Source organism: Crocodylus porosus, unplaced genomic scaffold (genome assembly GCF_001723895.1).
Source record: "Crocodylus porosus isolate Cpor-Errol unplaced genomic scaffold, CroPor_comp1, whole genome shotgun sequence".
Taxonomy (NCBI): Eukaryota; Metazoa; Chordata; order Crocodylia; family Crocodylidae; genus Crocodylus; species Crocodylus porosus.
Genome location: NW_017728918.1, coordinates 97,905,968 through 97,930,497, shown reverse-complemented (window position 1 = coordinate 97,930,497; position 24,530 = coordinate 97,905,968). Strand labels below are relative to the sequence as shown.

General features: G+C 45.6%; 1 protein-coding gene across 1 annotated transcript in view; it reads left to right on the top strand.

The window, feature by feature from the left end:
* Nucleotides 1-24,530, top strand: part of TBC1D32 (TBC1 domain family member 32) — a 166,602-nt gene that overhangs the window by 29,738 nt on the left and 112,334 nt on the right. The window contains exons 7-15 of the mRNA XM_019537971.1: nt 1,824-1,902; nt 2,059-2,162; nt 2,263-2,324; nt 4,993-5,137; nt 7,667-7,726; nt 10,032-10,131; nt 10,486-10,623; nt 11,221-11,313; nt 11,563-11,705. Of these exons, the coding sequence (XP_019393516.1) occupies nt 1,824-1,902; nt 2,059-2,162; nt 2,263-2,324; nt 4,993-5,137; nt 7,667-7,726; nt 10,032-10,131; nt 10,486-10,623; nt 11,221-11,313; nt 11,563-11,705 (924 nt within the window). The remainder of the gene's footprint in view (nt 1-1,823; nt 1,903-2,058; nt 2,163-2,262; nt 2,325-4,992; nt 5,138-7,666; nt 7,727-10,031; nt 10,132-10,485; nt 10,624-11,220; nt 11,314-11,562; nt 11,706-24,530) is intronic.

Sequence of the window (24,530 nt, the reverse complement as noted above, 5' to 3'; positions counted from 1 at the left end):
GGGTGTGTGTGTGGGTGGGTCCCCACACTCCCTCACCACCCACACACAGCCCAGCTGAGCTCTGTGCTGCCGCCACCCCCTGGGTGTGGGCTCTACGCTGCTGCCAGCCCTAGGCCTATGCTCTGTTCTCCTATCCAGCTTCAGCCTTGCCCATACTGCTTTCCTACCTGCTGCTCAGAGCCAGTAGGAGACCATGGCAGCAAAGCAGGTCCCCTAGGACCTAGCAGTCTTGCCCAGAAGGTGAAGGCTTGCCCTGCTGTGCCCTTCTGCCTACAGGGTGGGAGTGAGGCACAGTAGGGTTTGTGCCTTGCTCCCACCCTCATGGGCAGAAGGGCTGGACGAGGAGCAGTTTGTTGAGGGGCACCATGGGCTGGATGAAAGTATTTGGCAGGCCAGATTCTGCCCACCTCTGTAGTAGGTAGGGTTGGTAACCCTCCTGGATCAGCTGGGAGTCTACTGGAATTGGCATTATCTCCCAGTGACTATTGAAAGCAATCTGGGAGATTGTGATTATGACTAGGAACAGTACAGCCCACTTGTAGCTCTGTCCCCTGCTCTGCCCCAGCTGTGTGGTACCTCCCCCCACACTCCTTCCCTCCCCTCTTGCCCCACAACAGACTTACCAGTTGGACACTGCTCTCCAAGCTGCCAGGCTGCATATCAGTAATTGAATCAGTAACAGCCGATATGGCTTATTTAAAACAAACAAAAAAAAAAATCGGCCATCGGTATTGGCCCAAAAAATCTGTATTGGTGAATCCCTATTAATGAAATTACTTCGTGTTCCGGGGGGAAATCTCCCAGAATAGCTTCAGAGTTGGCAACCCTAGTAGTAGGTGGAAATTCGTTTTCATTGTTATATTGCTGCTTGTCCAGTTTTTCTTTAGTTTTGCTAGTTGTCCAATGGGGATGACTGTTCTTATTTTTACTTCTTTTTTTTATGTAGTATCTTCTGTGATGCTTGCTTGAAGGCATTTAAAGTGTTATTTTTTCTAGCTTCTCATAACCAGTTTTTACTGATGAATCTTCATTGCTACTCGTTGATGTTATCATTAGTTTGCTCTTCTCCACACCAATTTCCGTTCCATGTCTCTTTGTAAACTTATGCAGCCTTTCTGTTATTTTCTTACACTCTTGTGTAGTTCCAGCTATTTGATTAATGTCATCAGCAAATGAAAGGTTGTTAATTTCTCATTATGCAAACTGACAGTGTTCCAGTGAAGTTCTCTAAAGCATCTGACATGATTTGTTCCAGGTATAAATTAAATAAACATAGTGAGATAAAACATCCTTGGCGTACTCCTACTGATACTGCAAACCTCCACAATGTTGTTGTAAAGCAGGACTATACTATTTGTGTTGTTGTAGAGTTCTTCTATAAGACTTATCAGTGTGGGACTGATGTCATGCTTCTTCATGGTTAGCTAAAGTGCTTTTTACTACATCCTGTCAAAAACTTTAAGTCTGTGAAATTATGATGGAGCTGTTTTGGTGGTCACGGTACTTTTCTCACCTGATTCTGAATTTGAATATCTGGTCTTTGGTGCTTCTTCTAGATCTAAATCCAGCTTATTCTCTGCTAATACAATCTCAATTTGCAGCTTGAACCTGGTTCGTATTATTCTAAGAAGCCACCTTACTTGGATGACCGATGAGACTAATGTGGTAGTTGGTACATCAGTGTAGATTCCCTTTCATTGGGATAGGGATTATTAATTAAACACGTGTTAATTTTTAACCGTTACATCATATTTTGTACCATATAATAAAACATTTCAATTGTTCAATAATAAACAATTATTTCTTTTATTGGTTTATCTTAGGACAGAATTTTGAGATTCTACGCAAAGGCCTTTTCTTCGTCTCCACTTAGTATGACAAGGGAAGTCTACACAAGTTTAGGCAAGTACATTTTAGGAGGGTTTTTTTTTGTTTGTTTCATAAACTTGTTAGTCGCTTAAAGTAAAATTTAAATTTCTTTAAAAAATAATACAGGACTCTTAGCTGGCAAATAATAATGTGGGAATTTCCTTCCCCCCCCCCCCTTTTTTTTTTCAGCAAAACACTTAGAGTTGTACTTTCTTTCTGGAGAAAATCATGTTCATACTATTTCAGCTGGTATAGATGTAACTAATCCAGACATAGTTCATTTACTTAAAAAGGTACACACTAGCTTTCTATTTTATTTTAGTTTTTAGAACCTTTAAAATTGCTATTGAAATGTGTATTATTTACTTTTTTTATTGTAACTTATGTTCACAGGTGCGTCTTTTAAATGAATACCAGAGAGAGGCTCCATCTTTTTGGATACGTCATCCAGAAAAGTATGTTACCTTGTGTAATGGGCCAGTTTTTTCTAAGATGATTTTTTAAATGTTATCATTACTAGTATTTTGATAAATGCATGCCTTTAATGTGTATACAAATGTGTGTTTGTTAGGGAGGTAGGGAGTGGCTGAGGGAATGGGCAGACAAATTATACTGTTTTAAAAGTGGAAGGGAGCTTAATGTATGTTAGTTCATTTGCTCTGCCTTGAAGTAATTTGAAGATAAACTGGGGCATTGTAACAAGTTGCCTTCCCCAGTGCCATCTTCCCTCTTATCCATGTCCTATGTGGGGTGCCCTTGGAGTCCCCTTTAAGGTTTCTTGTGTCCCGCTCTCTACTCTCTGCCACGTCTTGATGGAAAATTGTTATACTGATGTTCTTGTAAGCGGGAGGCTGCCTATTATATTTTGTATGTTGGGGGTCTTCCACCTCCGTGGGCCTTGACCCCTGCCTTTCTCTAGCTTGGCTGCCCCATCTAAACCCACTTAACAGGGTTTGACTTAGAGGCTGTAGCCCTTTTCCTTGTTTTGAGGCTTGTGACCTTCCTTTCTGCTCTAATCTAAAGCCCAGCCTCCCTGGCTCAGAGGCCTGGCTGCTGGCCCCACAGCTAGGGGGCTGCAAGTTCAAGGCCAGGGAATGGCCCCAAACCCACGCTGTCCCAGTCCACGCAAAAAAACCCAAAACTGTACCTCAGGGGCACCAGACCAGACCACCCTGGCCTTTTAGGATTGCACCCTCTGGCGCTGAGGTCTGTACCCCCCAAAATTCTGCCCCCACACTAGTGTGGAGGCCTATGTACCCTGAATACTGTGCCTTCTCTGGCACTGGCGTCAGTACACGTCAGATCTTGCGTCCACATGGGCACCAGGTCCCCACGGTGCATTGGGGTACCAATGAGGCCGCCTCCTTCCCCACTAGCCTTGCTCAAACTGTTAGTGTTATTCAAAAAAGCCCTATAAACAGTCTGTCCATGGGCTATAGCCGCCACCAGAAAAATATGATCAAATATGATTACTCAGGGGTCATGCTTCTGCTCCCCATCATTGGCTACTGTCCTTCTTCTGGAGTTGCAGCTGCTTCTCCAGTTTCCTCAGTAGTTCCTTCAGCCTCTGGACCTCTTACCCAGCCTCTCTGTGGAGCTCTCACACACACTCCTTCTCCCTTGGCTGCTGGACCCTCAACTTTTGCCCAGCCCAGGGTTTTTATAGTCCTGGCCTGCCCCCTTCTGGTCACCTGACCAGCTGGCCTGGTTCAACTATTAACCCCTACCTTACCAGCGCTCTGTGCCCAGAAAGTCCTGATCTTAAAGCGGCCAACCTGTGTTCTGGTAATAGGGCGAGGGTTCCCTGTTACAGGCAGTTTATCCCTGAATTAATTACTGCACTGTTGTGATTTAGCTTCTACTTACCCCAAGATAGAGCAGATGGGTGAAACCACAGGTAAGCTGTGTCTCAGTAATTTCTACGTTCGCATCTCTTGTCTTACTCAAATTTGTGTATCATGTTCTGAAAGCTGGATCACAAAACTACTCTAACACTTGAACAGTGGTCCACTACTTCCCCTGTTAATTAAAAATAATTGAAAAAGTAATTAAAAAGCCTTGTATAAAAAGTTAAATTTAAGAGAGATGCTGCCCATAAATTGAATTAATAACTGCAGTCCTGGTGTATAGACATTTGTTGCTAATCCCTGCATAATCCCTATAGGTCCCCTTTGATTTGGACTCAAATTGATAGATCACATGGAGATTACTACTGCAGATTTATTCATTGAATAGTAGTGCGCTTGGTGCAGACACTATTTTGTGGAATTCTGATGTCTGTGTTATGCAGGCGATCATCCTAGATTATTATAATAGTCCCTTCTAGCTGTAAGGTGTGCAATTCTCAGTATACATTTAACTGAGAAAGAGACTGTTTTTGTTTTTGTTTTTAATTCATTTGGTGCAGACTTAATCTTTTCTCTGTGTCAGTCAAGGGTTACTGTGCCATTCACCCTTTCTGCTGACCCTATCTATGCAAGTTTTGGGTTTTACCACCCTATGTTTCCATAGTCATAAAGTCCCATTTTTCCTCAATTACCCGTAACTGTTTCAGCTTCTTGGTTTTTAGTCCTCTGTTTCTTTTAGCCTTTGCCCCTACTATCTTTCAGCCTGCAGGTTGACATGAACTATAACCACTGCTCCCTTTCAGCACAGAATACTAACACACTGTGGGCCCCTCTAAACATACAGGTAAAGGTGTGATATGATCTAATGCACTATCCACACAGTTGTGCCTCCTGCCATGCCACGTGTGTGGCAGGAGGCATGATTATGGGATCGTATATTGGATCCCATTGTACCTCATTTCCAGTGCAGGGGGAGCCCTATCCCAGGTTCCCCATGAGCTGGCAAGAAGAAAGCTCCCACAGTTGTAGTGTTATGGTATCCTTTGAGAAGATGATTTGTAAAATGTTCACGATATTTTTTTCAAAAGAAGCAACAAGGGCTAAAATAACTTTAAAAATACAAATTAAATGCAGTGCAGTTTGTTTACAGTAAATATATTCATTTTAATTAATTGAAAAAAAGGCCAGTTTTATAAGATTATTTCTGAAAGATACTAGCATAATTTTTAATCCAGTTTAACACTTGTCTGATTTTTCTTTCTAACCATATCTTCAGGTATATGGAGGAAATAGTGGAGAGTACCTTATCACTGTTGTCAATAAGATGTGAGCAAAACCACCTTGTCTCTCCAGAGCTTTTGGATCCAGTATACTTTCTGGCTATGCTTGATATCAAAGCTGATTGGTTTAAAAAATGGATGGTAAGGGAGATTTTTTTTTTTAATTTTAAAGGGTTTAATGCATAAGGATTAGGATGGATGCGGGGGAGGGCAATTATTTTGGTCGGAGGGCCGCTTACCGAGTTTTGGCAAGTCATCGAGGGCTGCAAACGTAACCCTGTCCCTTGAAAGGTGACCCCTAGTCACCATCTGGGGACTGGAAGTCTCACCCCTAGCCCCTGACCTTTGCCACCAGAAGTCCCTTCCCTTGCCTCCCAAAAGTACCCCTTTCAGCAACAGTTTTCCATCTTGGAACCAGAAAAATACCAAATTATGTTCTAAAAATCAAATATTTACTACAACATTCATTAATTTGATTTCAGAAAAAATCTTTTTGTCCTGATTTACATGTTTGTGTAGTGTACACGGAGGTGATTGCGCAATAGCTTAAACTGTCGTCTTAGTTTTGTGTATTGTAGGGGCATGTGGGTGGGTGGCTACAGGTTTGTGGGTCTGTGAGGGAGGTTGTGGGGGGCGTGTGTATGTGTGGGGTGGGGCAGCATGTGGGTGTGTGTGAGGCTATAGTGTGGGTGGGTATGGAGTTAGTAGGGGGCTGTAAGTGTGTGGGGGGGGAGGGTGGCTAGGGAGGGATGTGGCATGTGTGGAGGGGAAAGACTTGCCCACCTTCCCTCTGTGGCAGGCAGAGCCCCCTGCAGCGCTCCTCCAAGCCTGGGCTCTGCGTTCCTGCTGCTTCTGGCCCCAGGGCACCTGCCCTTCTTTCGCTTCCCAGTTCCCTCCTCCCCACTTGATGCTCCAGTACCATGTCTCAGCTGCACAGCGGATACTGCAGGATGCAGCAGGAGCTGGACCAGCCCAGCCAGTACTGCACAGAGCCAGCCAAGAATTATAGAGGCCGGGCTGGCTCCTGCTGAATCCTGCAGCCTGGTGCTGCAGCCAGAAATCGCAGCGTACCAGAGCCACCGGTGGAGGGGTGGAGGTGATTGGTGGCAGCAGGTAAATGGCTGCGGCAAGCAGGGGGAAGTGGCAGTGGGCAAGCGAGTGGAGTGCAGCAGGAGCACGAGGTCACACCAGTGTCCCAGGGACAGTGCTGGTGGGGCCCAGAGTGGGGCAGCAGGAGCCCGGGGTGGGGTCTGGCAGGGGCTCTGGAGCCAAGCCAGGCTGCACCAGCCTGGAGAGGGGGAGCTAGCCCAGCTCCGGAGCCCCTGCCAGCTCAGCCTTGTGCTCCTGCTGCCCTCTGCCTTGTGCTCCTGCTGCCCGCTCTGGGCCTCTGCTAGCCCTGGCCCATTGCACTGGCGTGGACCTCGTGCTTCCACCCAGCTGTCACTGAGCTCTATGCACCCACTCGCTGCCCCTTCCCCCTCCCGCCTGCTGCCTCTTTCAGCAATTCCCTGCCTGCCACTGCTGCCGTTCCTTTCCACTGCTCATTGGCTGCTCTGGCACCATGTGGCTCCTGACCTCAGTGCTGGGACTACAGCAGCTGGCTTGGCCTGACCCTGAGGATTGGGATGATTTGCCCGCAGTCCTCCCCTGCCTCTCCCCCCATCTGAATTTTCCACCAGCGTAGGGAGGCAAGAACAGCCAGCCCCAGGAGCCCAGGTTAGAACCCTCTGCTTGGCACAGGGCTTCTGGCTAGGGGTGCAGGGGCAGGGCAGCTGGGCCTTGCTTCTAAAGCCAATTGATCCAGCTAGCAACTTCCCCTGGGTCCTACTGCTCCTGGCTCCTGTCATCTTTGACAGGCAGCCAGGGGCAGATATATTAATTTTCTAAATTTTTGAGGGCCCTGCAGGATGGTTGGAATGGTCTGGTTGGCCAGATCTGGCCCGCGGGCTATGTTTTGCCTGCCCCTGGTCCAAAGTATGTTTTATGGATTATAATTGTGATAATACACATAATAGACAATATCATATACAGCTGCTAAAGATTTTTTGAATCGAAGAGTAAGGTGCTTCTTATAAAGTAGGTATTTAGTAATACTACCAGATTATATATAAAGCTGACGGGGAGGAGTATAAAAAGACAGGGAAAAGTATATGACAGTAGTCTCAGGCGTGTTTGGAGACAAAACAACAAATGGAAGGCTATGTAATAGCTTCTTTTAAAGTGTGATGGAGGCTTCTCTATATATTGGAATTATCTGATCTGTAGAAGAACCGGAAAGATCTGTTTTGTTCTTTTTTTCCCCTTCACAGTTCACAGTACATCTGAAAATGTGGCCCGTCATCTAGGAGTAGTTAGTGATTTGATACCTTGTTACATGTGGAACTGCATGTTGTTCATATTTTCACTCTAAAGCAAGTGTAATTTCATTGTAAATCTCTCATTGTTACTGCTGGCTTAATGTAGTGCAAATAGAAAAACAACACTGATTAACATGAGTAAGAATTAAATATATTGTATATTTAATTATATGCTGTAGTTCTTGGAATAAAATTGGTGAACTGAACTATGATTTTTGTTTTCCAAAGAAGCTCAGTGATTTGTATTGCAACGTGTAAGCTTGGTATTTCTATCTTTTAATTTTTTGTTTGTAATTGTATTTTGTACTTTTAGCATGCATATTATAGCAGAACTGTGGTGCTTAGGCTCCTTGAAAAGAAATATAAACTTCTGGTAAGTTTACATTTATGGTTGTTGTATTGTACTTCCTACTTGTTTTTTGTTGTTTATTGCTATTTGAGGAGCATACTATCTTAGCTTTCATAAGTACCTACACAGTACCTCTGTATTTCTTCTCAGAATAATCCTCTAGGTCAGTGGTTCCCAAACTGTGGGTCGTGACCCCGAACGGGGTTGCAACATCGGTAGATGGGGTTGCAATAAACAGGGTTGGGAGTGAGGGGATATCCTGAGGAAATGGGGGCCATACTCTGGAAAAATTAGAAAGTACTGCTCTGGATCATCATGCATCTGTGGCTTATGATGATGATTTTTTCCCCAAGGACCAGTATTTCCAAGGATCAGGCTTCCTGCTGATAAAGCTAGCCTTAGTCATCAGGGATCTGGACTCTGCTATACCCTGGGATGATTCAAAGATGATGACTGCTAGACAGCCCCTATGTACCTTCCAGTCAGCAACTACCACTTCTGTCACCATTGTCTTAATTGCTCATGAGTCTCAGAATCCTCTAGAAATCTTTTTTCCTGCCAGAGCAACTGGAATTCCTCTATCCAATGACCCATTACTTTGAGGTGCCTTCTCTGTTGAGGGGTTGAATTTCTCATTACAGGCAGCATAGTAGAGGTGATATATTTTATTAGACCAACGAAAATTTCTTTATTTGCAAGCTTTTGGATGTACACACCCTTCTTCAGGCATGGGAGAATGCAAAGATTGTAAAATTTCTCCTAGGTGTGAATGAAAATTCATATTTCACAGATGAGCCAACCAAGATATCTTACAACACCTTCAGCTCCTCTGTGAAATATGGATTTTCATTTCCACCTAGAAGAAATTTTACAATTTTGCATTCTCCTATGCCTGAAGAAGGGTGAGTGTGTCCCAAAGCTTGTATATAAAGAATTATTTTTGCAAATATATACTTGATCTAATAAAAGATACCACCTCTATTGCAAGTGCTGATTCCTTTTGCCTGTAGACCAATATAGCTGCAATCTGTATCCCTCATTACAGGCAGACAACTTTGGATGACCATCCCAATGATAGCTTCTTCTACCTGTGTTTGGGAATGGCAAAATGATACACCACATCATAGATTCATAGGTTGTAAGGCCGGAAGAAACCTTGGAATCTCATCGGGTCCAGCTCCCTGCACCAAGCAGGAAAGATAACTGGGGGTTAGGTGACCCCAGCAAGGTGACTGTCTAGTCTCCTCTTGAAGATTTCCAGGGTAGGTGATTGCATCACCTCTGGAGGGAGTTTATTCCAAAGTCTGGACACCCTGACTGTAAAGAAGTTTTTTTCTAATGTTGAGCCTGAATTGATTTTCCAGGAGTTTGTGGCCATTATTCCTAGTTTTTCCCTTGGGTGCCTGGGTGAACAGTTGTTCACCGAGCCCTTGATATACTCCCCTAGTATAGCGGTAAGCTTCTACCAGGTCCCCTCTCAGCCTTCTTTATCTTAGGTTGAGGTGTCCCAGATCCCTCAGCCTTTTCTCATATGGCTTGCATTTTAAGACTCTGATTATATAGGTGGCTCTTCTTTGGACTTTGTCAAGCTTGTTCATGTCCTTGTTAAAGTGTGGTGCCCAGAGCTGGATGCAGTACCTCCTTGGTTGTGCTGGAGATGCATCAATTGATGCATGACAGAGTATTATTTACCTTACTGGCTACAGCATTGCACTGATAGCTCATATTCATACTGTGGTCTGTTATTACCCCCAGGTCCCTTTCATTTGTGGTGCTACTCAGTTTGTTGCTGCCAAACCTGTAGGTTCGTTGGGGGTTGCTCGCCCCAAGGTGGAGCACTTTACATTTTTTGACGTTGAACTTCATCAGGCTCCTCTCCACCCAACTTGCTAGCCTATCTATGTTTACCTGTAACTTTAGCCTATCTTAAAGCTTGACCACACTTCCCCATAACTTGGTGTCGTCTGCGAGCTTGGCTAGTGAGCTCTTCATCCCCACATCCAAATTGTTAAAAAAAATGTTGAAAAGTACTGGACCAAGCACCAACCCCTGCGGGACACTGCTGCCCAGTTCTTGCCAGGATGACACAGATCCATTCACTTGAACTCTCTGAGTCCTATCTTGCAGCCAGTTCCTCACCTGCCTGTCTGTCTCAGAGTTAAGCCTACAATCCTCCACAATCAGTAAAAGAAACGTAAGAAAACCTATATAACGTCCCATGAATACCCCAAAGTTAAGTGGGGTTCATGATGCTGGGATCTGAAAAATAACACTTTATTGTGAAATATTAGAAGTTTTAGTGTGTTATGTTTTTCCCTACTTCTTCCAGATTAATGCAGCTGTTCAACAGTGTATTTATTACTTTGAATCATGGGAGTCAGCAGTTGATGAAACTTCAAGGGTTAATAATGCGTTTTCCCAACAGTATAGTAAGTAATTAATTTTTCATGCATGGCATTACTCACACACTTTTTAGATTTTTTAAATCTCAAGATTCTTTTTACTGTGGTATCTAAGCATTTCCTGGCAAAATAAGAATATACCATCCACTGTTTTTACCCATAGCATCTCTGTACGTAAGCTTTTGAAATAGGTATATATCCTTTTTTCACAAACGATGCAAAAATTATTTTTAACGGTTGCTTATTTATGTTGTCTGCGCAATTTCCCTTACATATATACTGTAACATTTTTGTTAGAGCTTATTGAAATAGAAATACGTAGTAGGCAGGAACATAATGTAAAATGTAAACAAATTAAAATACACACTCATTTTTTTTAAGGCAATAAACAGAAGACTTTCTACACAGGACAAGAATTACAGTACATCTATTTTGTTCATTCACTGTGCCTCTTAGGAAGATTGTTGATATATAAACAAGGCAGAAACCTATTTCCTGTTCAGCTGGAAAACAGAAAAGGTAAGGGAAACAGGCGGCAAAAGCAAGTGGTCTGGTGGTAGTGTTTATATTTTCAAATATAGTAGATGTTCTAGGAGAATGTTCCTGTTCAGCATCTTGATAATTGAGCACAGATCTTAATTCTTTTGTCATCAATATTCTGTTAGGTTTCTATTATTGCATTTGTAGTGAAAGTATTCATGGAGGAATAGCTCTATGAAGAAAGTTCAAATCATGATTATATTGAGATGTTTAATCTATATTCATATAGAAAATTTACAGGAAATTGGTTTTATAACTTATTTTAGCTATGTCTAGCTGTAGTTTATGCCCAACTGTTCATACGTTTCAAATTACAGGCAGCTTCCTTCTTGAAAGAATGGGTAAAACTCCAGTTAACTTTGTTGGGAGCAGGACCAAGCTTTATTAGAGGATCTTGAAATAGCTTGGCAAAGCAGTTGGCCAATATGTATCTACAGTCCAATATTATTATAATCTGGCTTCTATTGATAAAACTGTTAACCACAATAAAGCAGAAAAACATATACATTTTATTTTATTTACAGAGATCTTTTATTTACAGATACCTTTCTTGCTTGTGTTTTTTTTTTTTTGTAGACTTCATATCCTTAACAGACTTGTTGGTATTGTTTATTCGACTTATTTATTGCTCTCCAAGTTGTCCAAAGACAACTCTGACTGTGCACACAGGTAATACTACCTTTTTTATTTAATCATTACATTTTAAGGCTCTGTGTAAAGGAGAGAATTTTAGTAAGTTTTGTATTTGACCACTTCATTTGGATAGGTTAATTGTGCAAAATTTCTTTTTGTTTCTTACCTTCTTTCATTGTACAGTGCCCAATAAGGGATGATTCATGTAAGCACCTACATAAATGTGTATTGATATCTTAGTGATCACTTTTATATTGAAAATGTGATATTTCTTGTTTTTGTCAGGTGACTATTCTCCTGCAGCCCTTGTTACGGAGGTGCTACAAGTTCTGTGTGACCAAACAGAATGTGCTAGAGAATGTTTATATACTAGTGAAGTGGTAGATGCCCTACTTCATCCTATTCATAATGTACTTGATGGAACAGAGGTTCGTAATATCCCCAAAACAAACTTTAAATATATGTTTGATTGTGAAAAGACAGAGACATGGCAGAAAATAGAAGACTCTTTATCTAAGATATACACTAGTGTTGTTGGGATTATATTTCTTCTACTTTTAAGGAAAAAATAACTTCTGGTACACATTCATGCCTACTTTTAATAGTACGCAGTGCCCGACCGGCCTCAAACACCTGGTCACGTACGGCTTTGGCTCAAGTGACTAGTGATGTTTGCCCTACCGCCTCCTGTAGGCTGTCAAGTGGATGTTTACTCCCAGAGCGGTCTCCCCCAATCTCTCCTGCCATGACTTTAAATGTTTTATCAGTGGTAGGATCCGACCACTTGGGGTCCCTTGTTGGCGGGTGGTCTGTCCAACGGTTGTCTGTGGGGCTCTACCTCCCCTATACCACAACCTTACACTAAGCCTCAGCAGATCACTGTGTTTCTCCAGCCGTACTCCTGACACCGTTGTGCCCCCGGTTATGTTGGTCTGGATAGTCCCCCTCACGTCTGGGGTAGTAGCTCCTGAAGGGTGTGCTGCTTGAAGAGTCCCGGATTGCTCATGGTATTTAACTTGGGTCTCAGGGCCAACTCCCTTTCCCCTTTGGGTCCCAAGCGAAGATAGGGCTCAAAAGAGCTCTGCTACCGTCTTTCTGCCTACGTTACCTGGCTCTACTCCTCAACCTCTCCAAAAGGGGGAAACACAAATACCAACCAAAAAATCCACTTTTGTTTCGAGGGACCTGTGCGGTCCTCTCCCAGGCCTTTCTGCCAGCATACCGATACCTGCCTCTCTAAGGGTCTGTCAGGAGTTAAAACCTACATGGGTCTGGGGTAGCCTGTGGTTTCTTGTCTGGGTTGTTGTCCCCTTTTCCCAGCCTTCTATGGATTACAGTCCCCCTCGTTTCCTTCTTTAGTAGCATCCCCCTTCAGGTGCCTGGCAGCCCCTCCAGGGGCTGCTGGTCACTTCTCACAGCCAGAGTTGGCACCCCATCTCTCGTGACCTCACTATGCCGCCCTACATGCTGTTTCCATCTGGTGCCTTTCAAAGGCAGAGTCTCCTCCCCCTCAGTGATCCACCCTCGATGATCCCGCCTCTTATAGCGTAGAGAGTCTTGTCTGGCTCTCCAGTTCTTCCGTTTCTGGTGCTGGCATCAGGGTCCCCTCCAGACTTCACCTTCCCTTTGCTGCTGTCGCTGGGGTCAGGAACAGCTTCTAGTTCCATGTTCCCTCTGTTGCTGGTGTAAGGATCTGCTTCTGGCTCCCTGCTCCCTTTGTCGCTGCTGCCGGGGTAAGGAGCAGCCTCTGCAAGCTTTTCCCCCTGAAGGGACTCCCAGGAGGCACCCAGTATTGATACCTTCCTCAGTTCTGATCTCCCTCATCCTCCACCTCTGCCAGTGGTTTGCTTTATTTGTGCCAGCCGGTGATGGCCAATGATGTCACCGGCTGGTCCCAGATTTATGAAAGCGCAGCTCACGATCTGCACGGGTTTCCTCTCTTGTTTCAGCTGCATTGTGGGTCCTGCTGCAGGTAAGTACTTTCCTTGTTTATTTTTCATTTTCTTTTCCTCAAGGGGTTCTTGTCCCCAGGAGTCCCCATGTGTAATTTGGGGTTCTTTCTCCCACTGTCCCCGGGACTTACACTAATAGAGTCGGGTTTTTTTCAGCTGTTACAATTTGACACACATACTGTGCATTTTTTATATTACTACATATGATAAAGAACCTGCTGAACCTTTGTGACTAGCATTGAAAATCTATTCTAAGACGGTACTGCTTAGCAAATTTACATCATTTTCATTTCTTTGTCAAAGACGTTTACAGAAGAACTAGGTATTAGTTCTCCAGATGCATGTGTGCTCTGAATACTTAGAATCATAGAACATTAAGGCTTGAAGAAGGGACTCCATGAGGTCATCTAGTTCAATCCCTTGCTCAAAGCAGGACCATCCCCAACTTTATCATCCCAGCCAAGGCTTTGTTTAGCCGGGTCTCAAAAACCTCCAAGGATGGAGCTTCCACCACCTCTCTGGGTAACCTGTTCCAATATTTTACTACCCTACTGGTGGGAACATTCTTCCTGATATCTAACCTAAATTTCCCTTGCTTCAACTCGATACCATTGTTCCTTCTTTTGTTACCTACCACCACTGAGAACAGGCTAACTCTACCCTCTTTGTAACCCCCCTTCATGCAGTTGAAGGCTGTTACTAAATCCCTCTTCAGTCTTCTTTTCTCCAGACTAAATAAGCCCAGTTCAGTCAGCCTCTCGTCCTCCTACTCCTTGCAAGAGTTTTGAAATGGATTGCTTGAGGACTTGTTCCATGATTTTTCCAGGGACTGAGGTGACTTGTTTTTAGTTCTCTGGATCCTCCTTGTTCCCTTTCTTTGAAATGGATGTTATCTTTGCCCTTTTCCGGTTGTTGAGATCCTCTCCTGATCTACATGAGTTTTCAAAAATTAAAGGCCAGTGGCTCTGCAGTTGTATCAGCCAAATCCCTCAACACACTCTCATGCATCGCATCTGGCTCCATGAACTTGCACACAGCCAGCTTTTCTCTATAGTCCCTAACCTATTGTTGTGTCACTGTGGCTGCTCGCTGCCAGGTGCAGTAGTCTGGGAGCTGACCTTGCCTGTGAAGGCTGAGGTAAAAGAAGCATTGATTGTGCCTTTTCCACATCATGTGTCACTAGTTTGCCTCTGTTATTCATTAAGGGACCCACACTTTCCCTGATCTTCATTTTGTTGCTAATATATTTATCTTGGTGTAAACTGTTTAATGCTGTTTTTTCATTTACTTGACACCTTGCGATTCAGTATTTTCTGTAACAGGGATCAACGACTTTTGGCAGTACAGAATCCTTTGATCTGGACCACAGGCATGGAGCTTCAGTGGCATTCATTAGCAGGGAGATTTAGTAGCAGTCACTTCCACCCAGTGTCATGGGAGGGAATGCCAGCTGCAAGAGCTCACCCCATGCTGGCACAGGGAAAAGTAACAGTGATAGGCGCTTTCCTGTGCCACAGTGGTGGCTGGGTCCTCGTACCTGTCCTTCTCTGACCCAAACTGGGATACTCCAACCTACGGCCTTAAAAGGTTGCTGACTGCTGCTCTATAACAAGAAACTCAGAACACAGTACAGATAAAAATAACAATTCTCCACTGAAAATTACTTTATTAAATTAAAAATAGTTCAAGGAAGGGGAGATTTTATCTTTCTAATATAATAGTAAAGATTTAGGGTAGATTCCTTTGTGTGTCTAAATAGCAGTTTGCTAGCTACAAAATGATATTTTTTTTATGTTAATGCATTATTTGCAATTCTGTTAGCTATGTAAAGTGGCTGTGAAAGCATACATATGTATAGTGAGCAGTAGACTACATGCTGCCTGTGCAGGTATGCACCCAATACATGCATGGAAGTCACAAAATTGTAACTGGACAGAACCAGTTGTACCTAGATAAAACCTAGTGTGTGACCCTCCCATGTTTTAGTCTCAGTAGTTGAGTGATTAAGCTACTTGCCCAGGAAGCAGGAGACCTGAGTTCTAAGCCCCTTCATCTATAGAAGGGTTGAACATGCATTTCCCTGAGCTCTCAGCACAGTGCTTTAACAATCATGCCATGCTACAGAACGGCCCTTAGCTATTCCCTCTCCAGCCACATGGAGATTTTCTAACTTTTAAATTACTTACTGGTATTTTCTAAATAGGGTTATGTTCTAACATATATTTAAAAATATGTTGGGCTTTTTTTCCTCGTCCCTAAATTTCTTGAGTTTCTTTCAGGAAAAGAATAGTTTCTGAATTGATTGTTTTGAATTTCACTTATTTATTTGCAATATTTTATACTCTGATCACACTAACACTTAACCACGTGTGATACTCTGTGATGTTCAGATTGCAGCTCCCAACTGCTCTATGTAAAAAGGTAAAAAAAAAAATTGTCAAGATTTTTTTTTTTTTTTTTTGCTTTTAACTGCATGAGTTGGGTATGGCTTCCTTGTTCCATTAATAACCTAACACACATGCTGTATATTAAAGTCCTCTGGAAGACATTGCATTTGTCACACATTTTATGCAAGTATTATTTGACAGTTCATAACATGCCAGACATAAAAGCAATTTATCCATGGATAAAAATGACACATAAACCACATCGCTGCTCATTGAAACAACAACTTCTTTGTGGCATGGAAATATCCTGTGGTAATTTTAACGTGTGGCCAGATGGTATGTTAGTCTATTATGCAATACTCTCATATAATGCTCAACAAATGCTATGTATGCTAGGTACTTATATCAGTCAAGGTTCAAGAAAAATAGAGTTTGTTTTTCTTCCTCTTTGGACTAGAATACATTACTACAATGGTTTTATATATTATGATCCATAAATGACTACTGTCCCTGTGGCTCCTGGACTAGCAGTTATGACAGTTTTTGTTCTTCAGTGAGTAATCTAAGTGCATTAGGACTACTTGCCAATTTAAATATATGTACCTAAGTCTTTACAGTATAGAATCAAAGGACCAAAAGGGACCTGTAAGATCATCAAGTCTGGTTCCCTGCCATGGGCAGGGGGTTATTGGATTCAAACGAGCTCAATGAGGTGCTTGTCCAGCCTCCTTTTGAACACCTCCAAGGATGCTGGCTGCACCACCCCTGCTGGGAGTGTGTTCCAGATTCTAGATACCCTTACAGAAAAGAAGGATTTCCTAATGTCCAATGTAAATCTTCTCTCAGTTAGCTTGTGCCTGTTGGTCCTCATTCTCCCTGGAGGTGCCTTTCTGAAGAGTTGCTCCTCTAGATCTTGGTGTTCACCCTTAACATACCTGTAGGTGGTTATCAAGTCACCTCTCAATCTTCTCTTGCTCAGACTGAACAAACCCAGTTGCTGGAGTCTTTCCTCACAGGACCTATCCTCCAGGCCCCTGATCATCCGGGTGGCCCTTCTCTGCACCCTTTCAAGTTTAACCACATCCTTCTTGAAGTGAGTGCCCAGAAATGGACACAGGGCAGTTTGTATGATAGTTGCAAGGCACTTTAAATAATTGATAGATGGTAGCTTTGGACATTAAGGGAATGTTTACACATCTCTGTTGCTGCCAGAGATGACCATTTAAGATTCCACCCTGTCCCCACCTGCCTCCACTTGCATGCCTCTGGAAATGTGTGTGCAAAGCCAATTCAGGAATATCCACTGTAGCTGCTTTCATGTACGTTGGAGACAGAGATTTAGAGAGAAACTATGTGGGAGAGGCATTGTCCCCAGTGCAGCTTCCCTGATGTATTTCCAGGTTTGGCACATCAAAGTGAGAGTGAGTGAGTTTTCTCAAGAGCAGGCAAACCACCATCAGCAGACACAGCATGCTAGACATTAGAGCTGTGTGAAGCTTCGGCAGCTGATTCGATTCAGCCTGATTTGGTGGCCGAATCGCGTAATCTGAATCAAAGTAGGAGACCCATTAAACTCTCCGAATCAAAACCCTCCAAATCATTTCAGAGAGATTCTATGATTTGGATGTAGACACAGCTTTAAATGTTTTTTCTACATACCTCAAGGTACCAGGCAACTTGTGAATGCTCAGATGCTGGGGCAGATAGTGTCCTTCAAGAGCACAGGGTGTCCCCAGTGTGTTTGACGGCAGACTCAGAAGTGGACCAGAAGCACTTCCAGTCCACTGAGGAGCACACGGAGGACCCTCCCCTAGCTCAACAACTGGTGCCTCTTGGGTCTGGAGGGGCACCCGGGGTCCCTCTGGCTGATTGCCAGTTACTTCCAGTCCACCTCTGGTCCACCACCGAGCATGCGGGGGACACCCCCACACCACTGTGGGACGCTCCATCTGCCCCATCATCTAAGCGTTCACAAGCCGCTCCTGGTATTTAGAAAAAACATTTAAAACGGTGTCTTTGGCCAAATCACTGATTCTCCGAATCCACATCGAATCTTCAGATTCGGCTGAATCGAATCGGGACAGTGATCCAAATCAACGAATCGAATCATTGTCCCTCCAAGTCAGGCTAAATCTGAATTGAATATGACCCACTTTGCACACCCCACTGGGCATACTCCAGTTGGCAGTATTGGTGTTGTCACAGTTCTGCTTTGATTTTCAGCAGTGAGTGACTGTAAGTCCCTTTCAGTCCCACATAAATGATCTTTCCAATCACTATCTGCTTGAATATATAGTTATGCAGAAGGATAATAAAATTTCTCCTTCCTTATTTTATACTAGTAAAGATTTAAAAAGTCAGATAGGGCTGTGCAGAGCTTTAGGTAGTGGTTCATTTCGGAGGAGATTCAACTCAATTCGGTGGCCAAATCTCTGAATCTGAATTGAATTAGGGGACCAATTAAAAGGTCCAAATTGATTCAAAGCTCTGGCCCTTTAAGAAACAAACAAAAAAAAAAAATTCAAGAAAAGCCCCGGGATTCACCAGCTCCTGTAATGGCCTTTGGGCTTTGTGGGGCTTGTGCAGAGCCCCCCATGTAGTGCAGGGCAGTGGGGATTGCCCCCACCGGCAGGAACAGCGAGTGCGGGGCTTTTCTTTTTTTTTCTTAAAAGGACGGACCTGGCTCGGGCGGGGCTCCCGTGCAGAGGTTGGGAGAGTGGGGGGTTTGAGGGGGCTCATGGCAAAGCCCCCCATGTAGTGTGGGGCAGTGGGGATTGCCCCCACCTGGTTGCACCTGGTGAGCTTTTTTTTTCCCAAAGAGCCAGGAGCTGGGGTGGATGGGGCAGCCATTGCCAGGATGGGCCTGGTTGATTTGGACATTCAGAGAGTCTGCAGCAGCTGACTCTCTGAATCAGATTTGGCCAAATTGATTTGGGGCAGTTATTCAAATCACCAGATTGAATCACTGTCCCCTGAATTGGCTGAATCTGCATCCAGAAAGACTACATCCACGGCGACACCTGCATCCAATGCGTTTGTGACCTGATCATAAAAGGCAATCAGGTTGGTCTGACATGACCTGTCCCTAATGAAACTGTGCTGGTTGCTCTTGAGCATCATCCTTGAAGCCGGCCCATCGCAGATGTGCTCCATGATGATCTTTTTAAAGAGTTTTCCTAGGATTGAGGTAAGACTGACGGGCCTATAGTTGCCCGGGTCCTCCTTCCTCCCTTTTTTAAAGATGGGGATCACACTGACTATCTTCCAATCATCTGTCACCTGGCCCAAGCACCATGAGCGCTTGTAAAGTCATGCTAAGGGCCCTGCAATAACCCCAGTTAGCTCCCTCAACGCCCTGGAGTGGATCGCAGCTGGACCGGCTAATTTGAACATGTCCAACCCCTCCAGAAGCTCTCTAACCCGGTTCTTCCCAACCTGAGGTCTGGAGGCATTCCCCTGGAGTCCGTCTTGCATCACGGTGGGGAAGTCTCGGTCCCTGCACAAGAAAACGGAAGTGAAGAATTGGTTAAAGAGGTCTGCTTTCTCCTCTGGCACAACCACCAGATTGCCCAGAGAATCTTGCAGGGGCACCACATTTCTCGGTAGTTTCTTAATCCTCCCTATATATTTAAATAAGGATTTTTTATTATCTTTGATTTTGGATGCTAGTCCTAGCTCTATGTCCGCCTTAGCTTTCCTAACAGCCCCCGCCCCACCCCGCCACAGGCCCGAGCAGAGGAGGTATACTCCTCTTTGGAGATAGCACCCCCTTCCACCGGTTGTATTGCCGCCTTTTTGGCAATCAGGCATTCCCGGACACCCTTGGTGAGCCGGGAGGCTTTCAGGCACTCTTGCCCCCCCTTGCTTCTTTATGGGATGGTCACCCCTTGGGCCCTTGACACCCTTGTTTTACAATATTAAACTTCCAGGTCTTGTTGCTAACCAACTTGTTGTTAGGAAGATGATAAATCACCAGGCATAGTTATTCCAACAGGAAAAAATCATTTGTGATTCCTAAATAAGTGATTAGTTAGACCTACATCCTAAAAACCACAGGTCCTAAACTACAACTAAGAGGTTGCCCTCTTCCTATGCATAACCTCTCATATCCCCCAGCCCCTCTCAGCACCGTACAACATGCTCTAAGATCAAGATACATTGGTTGAGGGTGGGGGCATTCAGACAATTGAGCGCTTTTTTGTTAATTTAGATACTTTCTATACAATGAGGGCTGTCATTATTGGGTCACAGCTGCTACTGATGGGTCTCTAAGAGTCTTAACATTAGAGATAAAAGAACTCTTTATCCATGGTTTTCTTCCCTACTGCTAGATGCTGTTTACTGATGTGTAAAAGTAAAGATCTGGATTCTGATAGTACAAGGCCAGGCCTAGTTATTTGTGCCCTTCTAGGAATTTCATTACGCGAAGTAGGAGTGGGTGAGAGGAGTACCTGGGCCAAGCACCAAAATCACTCCCCATCCTCACAGAGTCTGCATCCTGGCAGTAAGAGTAGCCACATGCCTTACCCATACTGCGACCTTTAGAAAAGTCTGCTGCTGCTGCTGACATTGCTGCTACTTTAAGAGGACTGGCCAGGGCAGAAAAAAACACGTGGCAGTGGTAGTAGCAGTAGCAGCAGCATAGTGAGGGACTGTTAAACTGTTTAGGAGTTCCTGACATAGTTTGCAGTCCATGTTCAGCCCCCTATGCCCCACAGGCTCTCAGAACATGCATCCCCCCTTGCCTGCAGAACTGCATACCAGCCCCTGCACTCACTCTTGGAACCCTGCACCTTCTAACCCCCTCACCTCTCAGCTTCCTCCTTGGTATCAGAGCCATGTACCTCCCTCATGCTCAGAACTGTGTTCCCCATCTTTTGGAATCTGTGCTCCCTCCCATTCCCTAGCCAGCTCTACTCTCCTGTAGGGGTTGCCCAGGGTGTCAATTCTGCTTGTTGTAGCTCTGTTTCATTATATGGATGAAAGGTGAAAAAAAGGTATATTAAGGGTATAAATTCTTCCATATCTTATTTTCATAGCTTTGCAGTTTCTAGGGTCAGAAGGGACCTGAGCAGATCATCTAGTCCGACCCCCTGCCATGGCAGGAAAGAGTACTGGGGTCAAGTGACCCCAGCAAGGTGTACATCTAGCCTTCTCTTAAATACCCCCAGGGTAGGAGCCAGCACCATTTCTCTTGGAAGTTGGTGCCAGATCCTAGCCGCCCTGACGGTGAAGTAGTGCCTCTTGATATCTAGCCTAAATCTACCCTCTGCCAGCTTGTGACCGTTATTCCTGGTCACTCCTGGCGGTGCTCGGGGGAACAGTGACTCCCCCAATACCTGCTGATCCCCCCTGACTAGTTTATAACAGGCCTCAAGATCCCCCCTCAGCCTTCTCTTGTGGAAGCTGAACAAGTTCAGGTCCTGTAGCCTCTCCTCATAGGGCCTGCCCTGCTGCCCCCTGATCATGCTAATGGCCCTCCTCTGGACCCTCCGTGTTGTCCACATCCCTCTTGAAGTGCGGTGCCCAGAACTGGACGCAGTACTCCAGCTGCGGACTGACCAGTGCCGCATAGAGGGGGAGGATCACCTCCTTGGACCTGCTTGAGATGCATCTGTGGATGCACGACAAGGTGCGGTTGGCCTTTCTGACTGAATCCCCACACTGCTGGCCCATGTTCATCTTGGAATTGATGACTCCAAGATCCTTTTCTGCCTCTACTGACAAGAAAGGAGTTCCCCAACCTGTAAGTATGGTGCTGGTTGTTCCTCCCCAGGTGCATCACTTGGCACGCGTCCGTGTTGGATCCCATCCTAGTCTCATCCGCCCACCTCTGTAACCTGTCTAGGTCCGATTGCAGCCTATTCCTCCCTTCTAGCTTGCCCATATCCCCCCACATGTCAGCACTCTGTTCAAATTTGCTGATGACACTATTTACCCCCTCGTCCAAGTCAATGATGAAGATGTTGAACAGTGCAGGCCTGAGGACTAAGCCCTGCAGAACCCCACTGCCCACATCCCTCCAGGTCGAAAACGACCCATCCACCACCACTCTCTGGGTGCAGCCCTTCAGCCAGTTGGCGACCCATTTGACTGTGTGGGTGTCGACGCCACAGTCCCCCAGTTTCTCAATGAGAATGACGTGAGAGACAGTGTCGAAGGCCTTCCAAAAGTCCAGGAAGACTATGTCCTCTGCTACTCCTGCATCTAAGGATTTGGTGACCTGGTCGTAGAAGGCCAATCCTGGGAAAGCTAACTGGCCTATACTTTCCCAGGTCCTCCTTCCTCCTCTTTTTGAAGATGGGTACCACACTGGCCCTCTTCCAGTCCTGTGGCACCACACCAGAGCACCATGGGTCCTTGTAAAGCCGTGCCAGGGGTCCCACAATGAGCTCAGCCAATTCAGTACTCTAGGGTGGAGATCGTCCGGACCAGCTGATTTGAATACATCCAGTCCTTCCAGAAGTTCCCTAACTAGTTCCTCACTAACCCTTGGCCTAGGTGCGCCTCCCCTGGGGTCTAAGGGGTGCCCAAAGGGGGCGTGACTATTCCAGTCCCTGCTCAGGAAAATGGAGGCAAAGAAATCGTTAAATATGTTGGCTTTGTTGTCTGGTGTGACAACCAAATTTCCTAGCCTGTTCTGCAGAGGCCCCATATTACCCAGAGCCTTCTTTTTGCCCCCTATGTATTTAAAGAAGGACTTCTTGTTGTCCCTAATCCGGGAAGCTAGTCCCAGTTCCATCTCCACCTTGGCCTGACTGCCCCCCTGCATCCTTGAGCAACCGCAGTATAATCCTACCTGGTGATGACCCCTCCCTTCCTTTGTGTGTGCACATCCCTTTTAGCTAGAAGACATTCCCGTGGGGGCTTGTGTGCTCTCCTGCTCCCTTTGATCCATGTTGGGATTACCTCCCTTTGGGCTTGGAGGATCGTCTCCTTAAGGAGGGACCACTCTTCTTGGACACCTGGCTCCCCTCCCCTTTGGGACCTCAGTGCTTCCCCAACTATTCTCCTTAGCTCATTGACGTCTGCCCTCCTGAAATCTAGGGCTGCTGCCTTGCTGCAGGCCTTTGCCACCTTGCGCTGGATGGTGAATTCCAGCAAGTGAAGATCACTGTTGCCCAGGTGGTTGAGCACCCTCAGCCCCTTCATATCCTGTGGCCAGCACCAGGTCCAACAAGGCATCTCTCCAGTGGGGCTGTGCACCTCCTGGGTTAGATGGAAGTCTTGCATTCTGGCTAGGAACTTACATGAGCGGTCAGACCTGGCTGACTGCTCTTCCCAGAAGATGTCTGGAAAGTTCAGGTCCCCCATGATGACCACATCCTTTGACCTAACTACCTCCATGAGCTGACTTAAGAATCCCTGATCTAGCTCTTCCCCTTGGTTGGGTGGTCTGTAGTAGACCCCCACCATTAATTCTCTTTCCCCTCAACTGCCTTGTATTCCAACCCAGAGCACTTCAGAGTGCCCCCCTCTGATTCTTTTCTAACTGACGAGGATGTGTATTCCTCCTTAATGCAGAGTGCCATGCCCCCACCTTTCCTTCCTGTCCTATTTCTCCTGTACAGCCTATAGCCCTTAATATTCACCGTCTAGTCATGCGTTGGGTCCCACCTTTCAGTGATCCCCACTATGTCCAGGTCGGTGTCAGCTGGCAGGAGAGTAAGTTCCTCTTGCTCGTTTCCCATACCATGAGCATTTGTGTAGAGGCATTTGAGGCCACCTGTAGATGAGTGCACTGACCCCCTATTTTCAGCATTACCCTGGCCCCTGTCACTTACCTGCGTATATGTTTTGCTCATCAGCCTATGCTGGGCTGTACTTGTGGGTGTTGCTTGGTTTGGCAGTGCAGTGCTTCCTCCGCCCTCATCTTTCCCTTCCCCCAGTGAGCCTAGTTTAAAGCCTGCCAGATTTGATTTAGTAATAGTTGTAAAGAAAAATATTTTGAGGAAAAATATTTATTTTGATTGCCTGAAATGGTCAATTTTGAACAAATAATTTATGTATAAAAAATTCACCGAACTTTATCCTGGGTTTGGCTCTGGAGTGACACATGGGTGGAAGCCCGTCGCACCTCCGTGAGCCCAGGATCCCTCAGGGGACCCCAGCAAAGCTGCAGGGCCCATGGTGAGTAGGAGTTAGCACAGCTGCGGGGAGGTAGCTGAGAGGAGCCAAGGCGGGCCATGCCACCTGGCTCCTACTTGGCTCAGCTCCCCAGGGAACCACACAACCGAAGTTTCCTGGTGCGTTAGGGGAAGGGGGCGGCACTTACCTGCCCCCTTCTCCAGTGGGTCATGGATCCCCCAGGTCCCTGAGCAGAGCTGATGGTGGGCCCAATGCAGTTGTGCAGGATTTAAAAGGCCCCGCTAACGGCAGAAGCTGCAGTTTGGGGTTTGGCTCTGGAGTGAGATGCATGGGCAGAAGCCCGTTGTACCCCCATGAACCTAGGAGCCTTCAGGGAACCCCAGCAGAGCTGCGGACCCCAACCTTGACCCCCAGCACAGCCGGAGATAAGTGGGGCCCATGGTTGGTGGGGGTTAGCACAGCTGTGGGGAGGCAGCTGAGAGGAGCTGAGGAGAGTCCTGCCCCCTGGCTTCTACTTCGTCTAGTCCCCCAGGGAGCCACGACAATAGAGCTCACAAATAGGCATGCTTCTGGTCCTGGCGTGCAAGTTACCATGGGAGTTTGCACAGGAGGGCACAAGGCTCCAGGCAGTGAGCCTCAAGGCAAGGGTCTGCGCAGTAGTAGCCTAAACTACTATGGATCATGGTGGGAATGATGTGTTGAATGCCAAAGTTCCCCCTGCACCTGGACCCCTCTGCTCTGGCACCACCTGGGTCTCTACCCAAATTGAACCCATGGTTCCATCCTCTACCCATACAAAGCCTGCGGTCCATGACCCCACCCACGG